General features: G+C 41.8%; 1 protein-coding gene across 1 annotated transcript in view; it reads right to left on the bottom strand.

Annotated features, from left to right (window-relative positions):
- The window catches only part of PPEF1 (protein phosphatase with EF-hand domain 1), a 37,143-nt gene extending 26,087 nt beyond the window's left edge, over positions 1 to 11,056 (bottom strand). Inside the window, exons 1-3 of the mRNA XM_063342616.1 lie at positions 10,686 to 11,056; positions 5,242 to 5,431; positions 474 to 601 (exon numbers count right to left, since the gene is read on the bottom strand). Of these exons, the coding sequence (XP_063198686.1) occupies positions 474 to 601; positions 5,242 to 5,305 (192 nt within the window). The 5' untranslated portion in view covers positions 5,306 to 5,431; positions 10,686 to 11,056. The remainder of the gene's footprint in view (positions 1 to 473; positions 602 to 5,241; positions 5,432 to 10,685) is intronic.
- Positions 11,057 to 14,135: the final 3,079 nt, after the last annotated feature.

Raw genomic sequence — 14,135 nt, 5'->3', positions numbered from 1 at the left:
TTCCTAGACTTCCTTTGTAGTCAGCAGAAAGATACTGCAACCATGCACTGAACTGACTTTAGACACTGATGCTGGGATGAACATAAAGCTCTAGAAGTTCCTAATTCCCTGAATTGACCCTAAAGGAAGCCTGAGCTGACATGCTGAGACACTGATATCTCTGCTGTACATATCTTGCCTCACAGACACAGTTAAGATCACCCATAGTGGGATGACGTGCAATCCCTGTCTAACAGCTGTTCTGCAGGAACCTCTAACCTAGATATGGAAAAATGGTGTCCTGCTGCTTACTTAGTTATATACATAAATATATATGTATACACACAACTTAGTTCATGTGTGAGGCAGGGAAGTGATTTTATTATATAGAACACAGCTTTGTAGGGTGAAATAACCACATACACACTTTGTGTAACTTCAGTCCTCTGGGGATAACATAACTGCTTGTGCAGGAAGAATTGAAGATTACAAACCTGTAGTTGATCTTGTTCATCAGCATACTCGATTGACTGAAAGATACTCAGAGAATAGCGGCGCCTCATCTCTAGCCGGGCCATTGTAAGGCGGTACCAATTCTGGATGAGGATAGCAGCTCTAATGACTGTCAAAACAGAAAGCAATGGAGTACATATGGATGCAGTGTAATTTACAGTGAAAACACACATGCTACCTTTGCAGAATTTTGCAGAGAGATGACAAATTCAGTCCATTCTGCATAGCTGACATTAAGATGAAACTCTGTAAAAGTGAGACTGAAAAAGTGTTTTCTGATGATGAATACATGATGCATTTACTGTTTCTGTCTTCAGGGACAGATCCCAAACTAGCTGACCTGCTCAGGCCTGTATTGTCAGAAACATTCCCCATTTCATTATCCTGAAGACATTTCGTTATCCTGAAGACAGTACCCGTGTAAGAAGTCAGACACGTTCAGCTGTTGGGCAGTATGTGGGTTTTGGGAAGGTGAGGACTGGTAGAAGAGCAGTTTGGTCTACCAAAAAAATGTATTTCTTCACCAAGCTGCAGTAAAATGCTTCAGACTTTGCAGTCTGTAACACGAGCATCGTGTAATGATGCCTCTTTTGCAGCCTCTTTTAACAGAAAGTTTTTGCGTGCACAGCTGTATTAACAAGACAGCAAAATTCAAACCTTAGGATAAAATGTTAACAAATCATATTGAAGGGCAGAATGTGTTGCTTAAATAGACACGCCAAAAGGCACACAAGTGTATCTCTGGTTAGCTTGGTGAACAAAGGAACAGTTACCCCAAGAATTCAATGGGACAAGTCAGAAGACCATTTTGGACTATGTGCTGAATATGCATCCCACTCAGCACTTTAAGAAATTGTGTCTCCCATTGTCCTGGTCCAGAAAACTGATGGAAACTTCACTGAAGGACAATCACCAAGTCTGCAGCCTTGAGTGAAGGGCTTGCTGCCTACAGGCCCCAGTCACGCCACAAAAAGATCACATTTCCTTAGCTGCTCAGATAAAAGTTTATCAAGCAGAACAACATCTGGTGGCACAAATTGATCCTGGGGTGGGCACTGTCCTGTGGGGAGAGCTCCTTACACCTATGTCAAGCAGTTAGTGCTGCATGAACAGTGGCCACCAGCGAGAGCTGTGCAGGAGAACAGGAGCTCCAGGAGCTGATGTCCACTTGATCCCACCACTGGCAATTCCCCCTGCTACTCCTGGTACCCCAAGGGCAGCAGCTCTCAGGAGCCAGGGTGTGAAACGTGGGCCACAATAGTACTGCCAGCAGGGAGACAAGAGGAAAGGCAGGCAGGTGTGCCCTCAGCATTACAGGTGATCACTGCAGCTCTCATAAACCTGAAGGGAGGAGTGAAAGCAGAGAGCTGGAGGGGCTATGCTCAGCCTGAAATAACCATGAGCTTGGGAGAGGAGGAACAGATGAACTCAGCAGTAACTTCTGCTGTTTCACATAGCTGTGACTCTCTAGTACTTCAAGGGTGCTTATCCAGAAAGATCAACTAACTTTGAGAAAAGCATCCCTTGGTCACTTGTTAACTGTTTTTTTAAGATCAACTAGAGAGGAATAAATGAATGTTTCAGATATTTAGGGCGTATGTAAGTATGGATTTATCATCCAGAGGAGCACACCATACACTATACAAAATTGGAATAAAATGCAGCTACTGCCTTGAAGATTGAGCAGCTGAAATAATGGCAAATTCAAATCTAGCCATTTGTTTAAATTATGGTCAGAAGGGGACTCTGTACGAACATGCTTAGCCCTACAGAGCACTAACAGGGGCAGTCAAGAGGCATTACATGCATCACTGTGTAACAGTGAGAGGAAGGCAGAGCACAGGGGTATTGGATCCTGCACCTGACCCAATGCAAGCACATTGCCACCACCATATTCTTGCCTGGCAACAAAAACCAGAGTAAGGTAAGAGGCTCCTCTCAAGAGATGTGACACTTACTCACTTAAAGTTGAACATAATTCTTTCTTGACTGGTTCCTTACCTCTTTTTCCCTACCTCTTTTTCCCTGTACTCTCAACAGGATACCAGTAAATAAGTAGACAGGGCCAGAAATGTCAAGCCTTTACCTCCAGTCCTGCAGCTAACACCTCACTTCAAGGAGTTTCCTAGGAACTCAACCCTGAGTAGCTCAGCATAGGACATAGCAAAAAGTCTTTATGCTTCTGATCTTGGGGGAACAAGTCAAAGCAGCTGTAGGGCAACTCTATCGAAGGTACAAGGACCAAAGGAATACACTGATCTTCTCCTGACACTCACAAGAACTACAGTTCATTTCTGAGCAGATGAAGAGATGATCAGAAGTACAGAAATAGAACGGAGACATTCTACACTGTCACCACTGCACAGCACTGCAAATTCATGAAAAAGAAAAAAAGAGGAAACTAAACCCAACACTAATGTCTAACATGAATCCGCCTCTATTTTATTACAGTTGCCAATATGAACAGTTGATACTGAAAAACAAAACTAAACAAGAAATAACAACCAACAATTTATAGTGATACTTTTTCTCTCTGCAAAATAGCATGGAAAAGCTCTGTACTAGAGGGACAACAGTTTACACTAGTTGATTATTTTAGCTGATCACAAATACCAGGAATTTTGCGACTAGGAGGAGTGGCAGCCCTGAGTGAGAATTATTTTTTTTCTTAGACTGTTATGCAGGTAAAGAAAAACCTCCACGGAAGAGTGATTCTATTAACAAATGTGTAATATTAAGGAAGCTTTTTAATAAAAATGCTTACAGGTGCCATAATAGCATGTTGTTTGCTTATTTTACCATTAGTAAGTACATGATATAGATAAAGTGCTAAAGTTTTCTAGTCCAGACAAGGCCAAAATCAGTAAAGACTCCCATCCTACAGATAACACATCCATCCCAGAAAAATCCTCCTGTCTGAGGGAAATGTAATCCTTGTATGACTAAGAATGTCCTTTCTACCCTACATAAACTCTGAGATATCTCTTATTTTCTGTCCTTTCTGTAATTCCCCACCACCACAGACCTGAAAACCTGACACATCACAGCAAGCTTATCGTCAGCTTTTCTGTTTAGAAGAGTACCTAAGGGGCAAAGCACAGCCACCAGCACAGAAACTGATTTTCAGCATCAGAACCATTAAACTTCCCATTAAAGCCCCCATGGGTTGCTTAATGGTCCTAAGCACTTAACATGGCACGGTTCCACTGGTATCACATAAGACAGATATATATCGACCACTATGGTTAATGTTGCAAATCTAACAGAATATTTCCTGTCATTCTTTTTAATTGTACTTATTGCAGCGCTGTTATTCTCAGGACTGAATCAGAACATGATTTTCACACTACGCTAAACTGCATCTGTAAAATAAATTGTTATCAGTTGCAGGAGGGTCTCTACACCACCAAGTACCCATTAAATTCACGTTATTAACGCATTAGAGGGATGTACAGACTCAGGCTGCAGATAGATTGACAGTTCAGCATCATTTGACTACTGCTGAAGTGCGGAAAGAACCCCATCCAGCAACTGGAGACGACAAAACATTGTCAAACAAGCACACAAAATCATAAGCCAGCTTTAGGGTAGCAAATCCTGGCTCCACACCAATGAGTATTGATGGTTGTAGACCAAGAAAAAGTACAGCTCCTCATGCCCGCTCCAAGATTTTGCACTCTCAGAAATATTCCCAACTAACTCGTCTCCGAGGCCTTGCAAGGCACATATATGCATAGCATGCAAACCCAAAGAGGAAGGACTGCTTCCCAGTTATGGGTAGGTCTGGGACTCCAGATGTTTCCGTTCTACTTCCACTGCTGTCATACTGCACTGATGCTGCTGTGATGGCCAAGTATTGTACACAAAGCTGATGGCTACTCATAAACCAGTCAGCTTGGATCCCTGTAGCCATGACTAAGTGCTCCTGTTTCTTAGTCACCAGTTTCCTGTGACTTGTGTCCTGGCTTGGTAGACAAAAAGAGCCTTCCTTTTCAACCACTGTTCAACATAATAATCTCCTAAGACTATGCACAGTGCCACCTAACATGGCTCTTGGCAGACCTGTAAATTGTGCTTTAATGACAAACCTTGAAATTGAACACAAAGGGTCTGAGCAAAGGTCTGGCCAACCCTGGAACCCTGGGCAAAGGGTGCGCAAAGCCTGATGTGTTCATAACAGGGTGTGCAGGGGAGTGATGCATTAGTTTTTTAATTGAACACTTAACCAGGTACTGTGGAGACTTTCAACTGACAACCTCAGTGACTGTGAGGGAGAATTTCAGGCCAGGCACTTGATATGGCAGAAAATTGATTCTGAGAGTCATTGTAATGGCTCTGCTTTATTACACTTGTTTCATAATTGCAGTCACCAAACAGCAGGGAAATTGGAACAGTTTGCCCAGGAATCATGTGTTGTGAAAAGCCATAAAAGGTGCCCCTCAATACCTTACCCCATACGCTTTGCCAGTGACAAAGCGAGTGCAGACACATCTGAAATTTAGCTTCTGTCCCTGATGCTCTGAATCTTTTCCAATCCAATCTGTAGATATTAGAGGTGGTCTACAGTTGCCTTCTGACCTCAGCCACCATCTATAAGCTATGCACTCTTTTAAAAAGACGATAATTAGAAAATAATTTTCTCTAAACAAGTACTTTGACAACAGGACCGAGCAGAAACATTTCTTGCAATCCTCCTCTGTTGTTATGGACAGAACAACCACTGACCCTGAAGACAAAAGCAGCACTCACCTTTATCTGACCTTCGGTCAGCTACAGAACTGCTGCACCCCATGATTCCAATGCTGCTGCCCATCAGTTTCAATTGCTGCTGATGTGAAGCATGTTTCTCTCAGCTGTTAGCGTTACAAACATTTCCTGTGTTATTCCTTCAGCAATGAGGGTTATACTCCTCTGTGGTCCTGTGCTCTTCCTAGCACTCCTAACAGGGATAGGATTGGGAGGGAGGGAGAGGGGAAAAAAGAAAAAAAGTGTTTGACAACACAGAATCTAAAGTACCCACAGCTCATAAAAAAATTACTGTACAGCATGTCCTACACAAACTGAACCTGATGAACTATGCTAGGTTTCTTTTTCACATCTGATCAGCTTGCATTCAAGATAGATGAACTCAGTAAATAACACAGCTTACTTCTTGCATGTTAGCTGGGAGTTAATGTGCACCAATGATTTCTTAATCTGAAGCATAGCTATTTAAAGCCTTACTACTAGGGACAAGGGGCTACAGAGGTATGTTACTCTTCATTCTTGTGATTTGAAAATTGGAACTGTGGAATTTTACAGACTTTAAATTTCATCTTATATTATTGCTAAAAAAAACCCCAAACCTTGTCTCTCCTAACACTGTGTTGGTTTGAAAAGGTGCCCTACCACCCCATTTATTACTTTATCCCTCAGTGTCACCACCACCAAATTCACATGGACAGACTGTGCCACAGCAAATTGCTTTATTATCAGATTTCATTTAAATAAAACATCCAATTTTCTGTTGCATTTCTACTGAAACATTCTAAATAAAAGATTTGGTTTCATTAAATAAATGAACAAAGTACATTTTGCAGTGTGGCCTTGTGGGATTTTCTCCTGGCACTTGCTCATCTCTTCACTAGCTGGTATCCTTCACTAACACAGTATACTTCCTAATCAACAAGTTCAAATGAATACAATTTCCCTGAGACACAAAATGGGTCAATTTCTAAGTAACAAGAAAGTCACTGACGCTCTTAGAGAAACTGATCTTTGTTTCAGCTAAAGATTTTTGATACGATCACACTGACCCATGAAGACTCTCTCCCTGTCTCCAGGGTTACATGTTCCTCTCTAGCACGTCTGAAACATCTATATTATTGCATTCGATCTTTTTTTTTTTCATAGATATTCTTTTTAACTTGAGTTTTAAAGCAAAGAAGAAATTCATGAGCATAAAATGGATGCTTAACTATTTTTCCTTTGGCTTTACTAGCAGAAGTAAAAATAACAGGAGAATAAGAGAGAGAGGAAAACACAAATTTCAAGAAAGAGGGATTTTAGGTTTTTTTCCCTGCAATGGACTGCTTTTCTTCCCTCTGAAGAAGATATCATGAAATCCAAATAAGTGCTATTACATTAATTTTGAGTCAATCAGTGTCTCTAACAGCATCAAATACAGCACTGATATTGCTAATAGCTCAAATTTGTCTTCTGTCCAAACAGTTGTTGTTTTCCTGAATAGCATCTCCTCATTTGCCCTCTTAGGAGAATCTCAAGTCTTCATTAGTCCATCTCAAACCAACCAGCCACAACTTGAATTGTGATCTGAAGAATAGGACTAAGAGCTAAATAGGGCTTACAATCTAAGTCCTATTGTAGCAAGACTATCTTCATTAAAGGTCAGGTCAGCACATGCCCAGCAAGTGGCCAACAGAAGCCCCAGACAGAACCATCACACCTCTCAGGACTCAACCCAAGCCATAGCAAACAATGGGCTGACCCAAGAAATGGGGATCTGAATCACTATCGCACGCTACTTTCAATGACTTAAGCTTTCCTCCCAGTCATCCCTACTCTTCCCTCCACCCACCTCTAAATTCATACACTTCTAGCACCTTCTTAAGCAAAGAAACAAAAAAGATGGGACACAGGGACAGAAATTTTATGGTGATAGCAGTAAATGAAGCCTGAAACATACACTCAAAGCTTGGAGGAAAACTTTCACAAATATATCCTATCATTAAACCTCTTAAAAAGGCCAAATCTGGACATCAAAGAGTTAGTCCGGGGGAATAATTATCACCTTCAGTCCCAAATATCTGCAACCTAAAAAGGCCATAGTGACCATTTAAACTATTACCCTATTTCCTCATGGTTTCTCAGGTGGTTACAGAGCCACTCTGGCCACCAACCTGCATGTCCAGACTCCAGACCAACCACACCTATTGAACACTCCAGCAAGTAGGGTCTCCACCCAGGCCCAGAAAATTCACTTTCTGCCCTTCTTGTCTGATTAAAGAATCATGAACAAGTGGAAAGGAAGCTCCAAAAGAAGAATTCTTTCCCCTCCAGCCTCCCAAGTATGCTGGTTAAAGCCAACTCACGCTCCATGCCAAACCCTGCCTTCCTGGGCAAAGACATAGAAAAATACCAGTCAAAGGCCATGAGGGCCTTCCATGGGGAAGAAGGTTGAAAACCAAGCATTTAAAACCTTAGAGTCATTTCTGTGAGCTATTTACTATGCAGCGTAGCAATGTCTGGTGAAGAATCATTTGCCGTTACAAAATTCCCCCAAATGTTGGCTGAGGAAATGGAAAGCTGGGCTTTTACCAAGGTATTGAAAAAGGCTCAGAGATACAAGGTAGCTGGATGAGAATTTAGGACATAATGCTGTGTTAGCATTCTGGATACTATTCCACTGGTTTACCCTTAGGAGAGAATCTGTCATGTTCACTAAAAAGCGGGCAGTAATTCAGTTTGTACAGGCCAGTGATCTCTCCCATTTTTAGATATAACTCCAAGAAATTGCTACACTTCTCTCAGTTCAGCAAAAAGGCAATTTTGTGATGGACAGGCACGGAATGCACAGCCCATCCACTGAAGCAAAATAAAATGTCATTCCAACCATGCCAATAGACATGCATCAAGCTTAGCCAGAGCAGCACATGCTGCTCTTTTTGTGGGTAGGAGTCACTGAAGGTTACATTGCAGCCATTGCTCAGAAATTTAGGTTTCAGAACCTGAGCTGTCGAGAATCTGATTTACAGAGAAAATGAATTAGCACCATTTGATCCGGATGTAATAGGTGCTGCCCAGAATCAATCATACCTCCAGTTTTTCAGCCAGGTAAAGACCAGGCTGCTTCAAGAATAATGGAAATCTTGTAAAGATTTATAGCTGACTTTTAATGAAATCAGGCTGCAGGTCCTTTAGGCAGAGAGCCATCCTTTCAAGCATACCTTATCTTTTAAAATTAGACAAGCTGTGCTACTGGCAGACAAGTATAAGCTAGGTCAAGCCTGAGGATATGGAAGCCATACGAGTAAGAGCCACTAGGCTTTAACTTCTTAATCTGTCTTTGTTCCATTTGTGTCTTACCTTTGATAAACAACGAATGAAAGGCTCCTCCCTTTATTTTTGTTGGGACGGAATTTCTGCAATTAAGCTATTTCCCCTACAAGTTGTTGCAATGGCTATCTCCATCAACGTTCCTCCTTCCCCTTCTTTCTCCCTCCTTCCCCCTTTCTCAAGCGTATTTGTGAACAAATAGTTATGATCTCCTCCCATAACATGTTTTAGAAGGTACTTTTGGTTGGAGAGGTGATGAGATAGGGACATTCTTCTCAATAAAGATCAGATGGATGGATGGGTGGATGCTTCCAATGACAGGGGCTTTCCTTCGATGTCTTCTTGCTATCAATTTTTTATTTTTTGTGACTCTCAGACTTTCTGCTGAGTTGTTTTCCTTTGGAAATGAGGACTGCAGAGAACTGAGAAATAGATGCTATAACATGGGTTTACGATGGATTTGCTTCTGTGCATTGCTGAGGGAATGAAGCAGTAAAGAGCAAAATACCCTAGAGAAGAGAACCTAGACATCAAATCACAACACCCAGGTTAGTACCTGCAGAAGGACAACTCCTTAAAGCTGTCTTGTTGCCAGAGTTGGGATTGTCAAGGATGGGAATCTAGAGATGAGTTAAAGATTTCATTAGCTAAATGACCCACCCCGCAGAAAGTGGGATGAAGCAGCCACAGTCAACTAACAGAGTGAAAGAGAACCTAGCTATGGCACACAAGAGCTGTAATTTTGACACCAGTGCTGCATTTGGTCTGCCAAGGGGCTGATATGAAAACACCAAACATAGGCAAAGCAGTATGTGTTTAGGTCTCTGTTATTTTACATCCATGGGACAAACTGACATTTCTATTAAGCGTCTTTCAGTGATTATATATGTGAAAGAAAGAAATGAGAAAGCCTTTTTGTTTACAGACAATTTCTTCAGCCTGCTCAGAGAAGCATGGCTAAGCTCAATATAGAACTGATAGAATCAGTTCTAGCAATGGCTGTGTTGATAGATCTGAGTGTTTGGGCCAGGAATCAATAGGGAATGGATGAAGGAAGACATCGGAAAGCCAACAAAGCCTGAAAGAGAGCAGGATAAAGACGGACCATCTCATTAAAGTGGACTCATATTCCTGAGCACAAAAATGCACTGGAAAAAGAAATTAAAGCAAAAGCTGCAAAGGTGTGAACATGCAGAGATTGTTCAAGCAATCGTTGAGTTGAGGAACTGCATGCAAATCCAAAAGAGGATCTGTAGAAAAATTATAGGAAAAAGCCAGTTCATGCTACTTACAATCAATAAAGGATACATTTACACAAAACTTTTACACTTACTTTGTGCAGAAAATAAACAAATACAGCAAGTAGCCTCATTTTTTGTGCAGCAAGATGACTTTGGGGACAATGTTTTTTAAGAAAAAGGGGAGTAGCAAATACAAGTGCAGAAATGGGGTGCAGATCACCCTGAAGTATAAGCCAAGCCATCATATCACTTTCCAGAAATGTTAAATGCCTCTAGGGGGATTCCTTCAGGAAGCAAGGATAAAACTAAAAATCCTGAAGCAAAGTTAGCTCTGGTAGACTGGACCCAACTGGAGCATAAAAGTCAACAACTGTTGTAGCTTATTATCCTGGAGGAAAAGGAAATTCTGAATCACGCACTATCTTGCAGTTAATGAGCAGGGTCTTAATGACATCCCATTTAATTCTCCTTACTTGAAGGGGGAAAGTGGTGAAAAAGCAAAGCTCTAGGATAAAGTAAATATGTGTTGAAACCTGAGCCAGTTTAAAAATGAAATTCATGCTTCAGCTGAAATTGATATTGGTTTTAATAAAGTTTAAGTTAAGCATCAGAAAAAGGTTCAAAATTATCATTGCAAGAATACTTTTTTCCTAAAATAAATAGTAGTCTCAAAGCTATTCGATCTCATCTGTACTAAGAAGTTCTGGATAACTGATCCAGTCCAGGTCAAACTTTATAACTTGAAGCACACCGATTTTTCTCAGGGTAAAATCATAAATAGTCCCACACAGATCTGTTATTCCCTGCACAGACTTAGGATGAAGTAAACTTGCTCTTTAAAAGCGAACTAAATATATATATATATATATATATATATACCCCACGCAAAGATATTACCTGCTTTTTCTTTCTGCTTCAGCAATACCGAGATTTTTTCCACAAGAGTATCTTTAGAAGATTCTTTTTTTAAGAGAAAGCAGCCCCTTTTTGGAAGCAGAACTGCACAATGAGGGGTGCAGCTCTGCAGAACAGGTGCTCCAATTCTCTCTGGGGCTCTGGAGCTCAGGAGCTGCAATGCACTTGCTCTCCACCTATTTATACAGCTTCCCGAGAGGAAATTTCTTGAGCACTGCTCTTCAGAAACAGTCAGGGGAAAATGCCGTTTTCATCGTCCAGCCTGATGTGAAAGCTCATGGCTGCAGCCCTCCAGCTGCACTGTACGTGTGCTGTTGAAGAGCTGTTTTGTCACCATGCCTCCTGAATCTCAGGCAGAGAAAGGGATGGGCTGAAGTTATCTGCTTTGCATCGGAAGTCACATGATCTCTTTCAAGAGGAATGGCCTTTCTGCTGTGTTGAGGCAATGATTTGCATTTTAGCAGATCTAGCACACTGGAAAAAAACCTAAGGGCTGTCCAGGTATTTGGTTCTCTGATGTAACTGGCATGCTTATGAAAGCCCTTAAGGGAAGAAATACTGAATTTACTATGAGACATTGTATCTGCATATTAGCGATATAGGTGTTCTCCAAAACACTGTCATACCCAGATAATGGAAAAAGTATGAAGCACTCATTTTTTCCACAGAAGCACTGCTGTAATGCCTGTACATTTCAATTTCATTTCTTCACGTGCATGCACATGTTCTCCCCACAAATGTGTGACTGGAATTCAGCGGACTCGGTTCATGGTTTGGCTTGTCTGCTCCTCGTTCGACTACTGGAAAGGGATCGGACAAGCTGAGAACACTGCAGCATTGCTCCTCTGTGCAGTCAGGAAGCCGTGGCACTGCATGCTTTGAAATCAAACCGTGACCCCTGGCACCTCTGACCCAGCTCCTCACCATGCTGGCCACAGTGTACTCAAACCAGGACACACAGGCTGTCAGTTGACTGCACAGATGCCCAGGGAAGGGCAGAGCTGTCACACCCAAGGCGATTTGTTATTACCCACTGCTAGCACAACAGCCCCTGAGGAATCTGCCGCCTCTGGCATAGGGCATTATTTCAATAGCGTGGGCACACTGCGATTTTGAACACATACAACAACAAACCACTCAAAAATATCATATGTCAGTAGAAGCATGGTATTGTAATATTACCATTATACTCTTGAGCCCAGTCCTTGGCACCTATACACCACCTTTACCCCCAGTCTGTCCTTCCACCCTTCTCTGAAAGCCAGGAGGGGCTGTTTGCTGCTGTGCAATGATGGAACTGAGCACAGCAGCCACTTCTGTGGGGTCAGCAGGGGGGTGCTTGTGGGTCCGAAGAGGACCACAGAGGACCACAAAGCATGCTGTGGTGGGAGGCAGCTCCACATGGATGGGCACAAGATGGGGATCGCTGCCCCCTTTTCTCTGCAGCCTCTCCATGTGATGGAGTCCCACCAGGACTGGTAGGAGCAAAAGATTTCTGAGAACAGAGACAAACAAAGCAACATCTTCACCCTCCTGCCCCTGCCCCCAAGGTCTAATAATACTGCAACATGGTATTTTCAAGAAATTGTTGCCGTTAGTCTGGTGATAGTTCTAAAGGCATCAACCACCACTGTGACAGAGTGATCAAATCATCTTTTTGGACAGATAACTGTCCTTAGTGTGACAGAACAGATACATTTATTAATGTGCAAAAGATATTTAAAGTGCCAAACCAGCAAAGCAGAAGGCACTGTGTGAATGCACTGGTTTGACTGACTGAGCTAGTTCTTTGAGGTTCTGGAGTCCCAGACACAAGTTTCCACTTTCAAAGCTGTTCCTCTCCTGTGAGACGAGACAGTAAATGGAATACATACCAGGCGTGATAATTCTGCATGACCCAGAAGAGTTTTGATGTTTGTTTTTCTGGCAGGATGCACTTTCCCTGATCAGAGTTACAGTAGCTAATCATTTATGTATGATCACGCTGTTCTGCCAAAATGCATGCAAGCAAAAATACATCATAACCTCTTTCCACTGCACTCTGGGGATACATGTTATTTATAAAACATTTACTGTACCTGATAAATTCATCTATATTGGCATTTACCAAGATCTCTGCATAATGAGAGGCTAGAAGGTTTGTTCCAATGGCCAAAAAATCCATCAGAAACTTTTCATCTAAGATCAATGGTAGAGGGATCAAACCCTTAGCTGTTAGGTTCTGTAGGGCATAAAGCCTCCACTGTGAGTTTTCTTTTGTTATTCATGGAATTTGTTCGTCCTCTGTCTCAGTGGTCTGATGTGACCAAGCAACCTGATCAAGAGTCAGTCTTGCTGGACTGAGCCACCTCTCCAGTTACGTTTGGGGATCACAATAACATGCAACTTGAGGAAATACAAATGTGCTTTCCAAATTAACCTTTCCTGTTCAAGTCCAAGGACGTAGGCTGTACCAAACAAGACCATTCTCCTTTCTCCACAGGGCAAAGAGAACATACCAGTCTGACCAACAAGGACACATATACTACTGCTTTTTTGTTCATCAGTCATGCATCACACGCACAATTTAAGATGCTGACAAGGGTTTTAGCAAGCATCAACAGCTGAAAAAGAAAGTAGTTAAAAAAATTCTGACAATATGTTGTTGAGCAGCCTAGCATGACAAGAAAAAACCCCAGTTACGTTGCTAGTGCAGAAATCGGGACATCCCTTTACAAGCAACCCTTCCTGATGTAGTAGCACGTATTCTGTTTTTCAAATACTTTGGAAACATTAATCTCCTGAGCAAGCCTCCATGCAGGCACTCCACATACATAATTCAAATTCTGCTTCAGGCCTATTTCTCAGAATCACCCACTACAAAGTGATGTAACCGGTATTTTTCAGAAAGACTGAAGATAATCATAGTCAAAGAGAATATGGTCCTTCTCTGAGACCTGGCTGTGGTTCCCCTCCTCTTACACTTCCAAGCTCAAAGAAGTATCTTCATGTGACCCAAGGAAGTATTTTAAGTACTAGCTAGTGGACGAGTGCCTGCCTGAGAGACCTGGACATCCAGTCACAAGCAGAAAGAATAAAAAGAACAGAAGAAATGAAGAGAGAAATAAATGTCCAGAACAATTCTAAACTCTGTCTCAGTCAGTGAGATGACAGAAATCTGTTCTCACAAATCAGGAGGAGTAGGTTAATTTCAGTGAACAGGAAAAGAAATCTTCCCCCCACTAACAATTCTGGGTGAGATGATGAATAAATAAAAGACATCAAAACTAGCAGCATCCTTGCCAAAAAGAACACAAAATCAGAAATGTGAAAGGCAGGCAGCTATAGAGCCTCCAAACTCCTGAAGGCCAAGAAACTAGACCAGAACACTATGAAAGCATGAGGATACCTTCTGCAAAATGAGAACAATTTTTTTAAAAAAGGAAAATACCC

Source organism: Chroicocephalus ridibundus, chromosome 1 (genome assembly GCF_963924245.1).
Source record: "Chroicocephalus ridibundus chromosome 1, bChrRid1.1, whole genome shotgun sequence".
Classification (NCBI taxonomy): Eukaryota; Metazoa; Chordata; class Aves; order Charadriiformes; family Laridae; genus Chroicocephalus; species Chroicocephalus ridibundus.
Note: the sequence above shows the minus strand (reverse complement) of the source record. Positions and strands in the feature narration are given on the sequence as shown.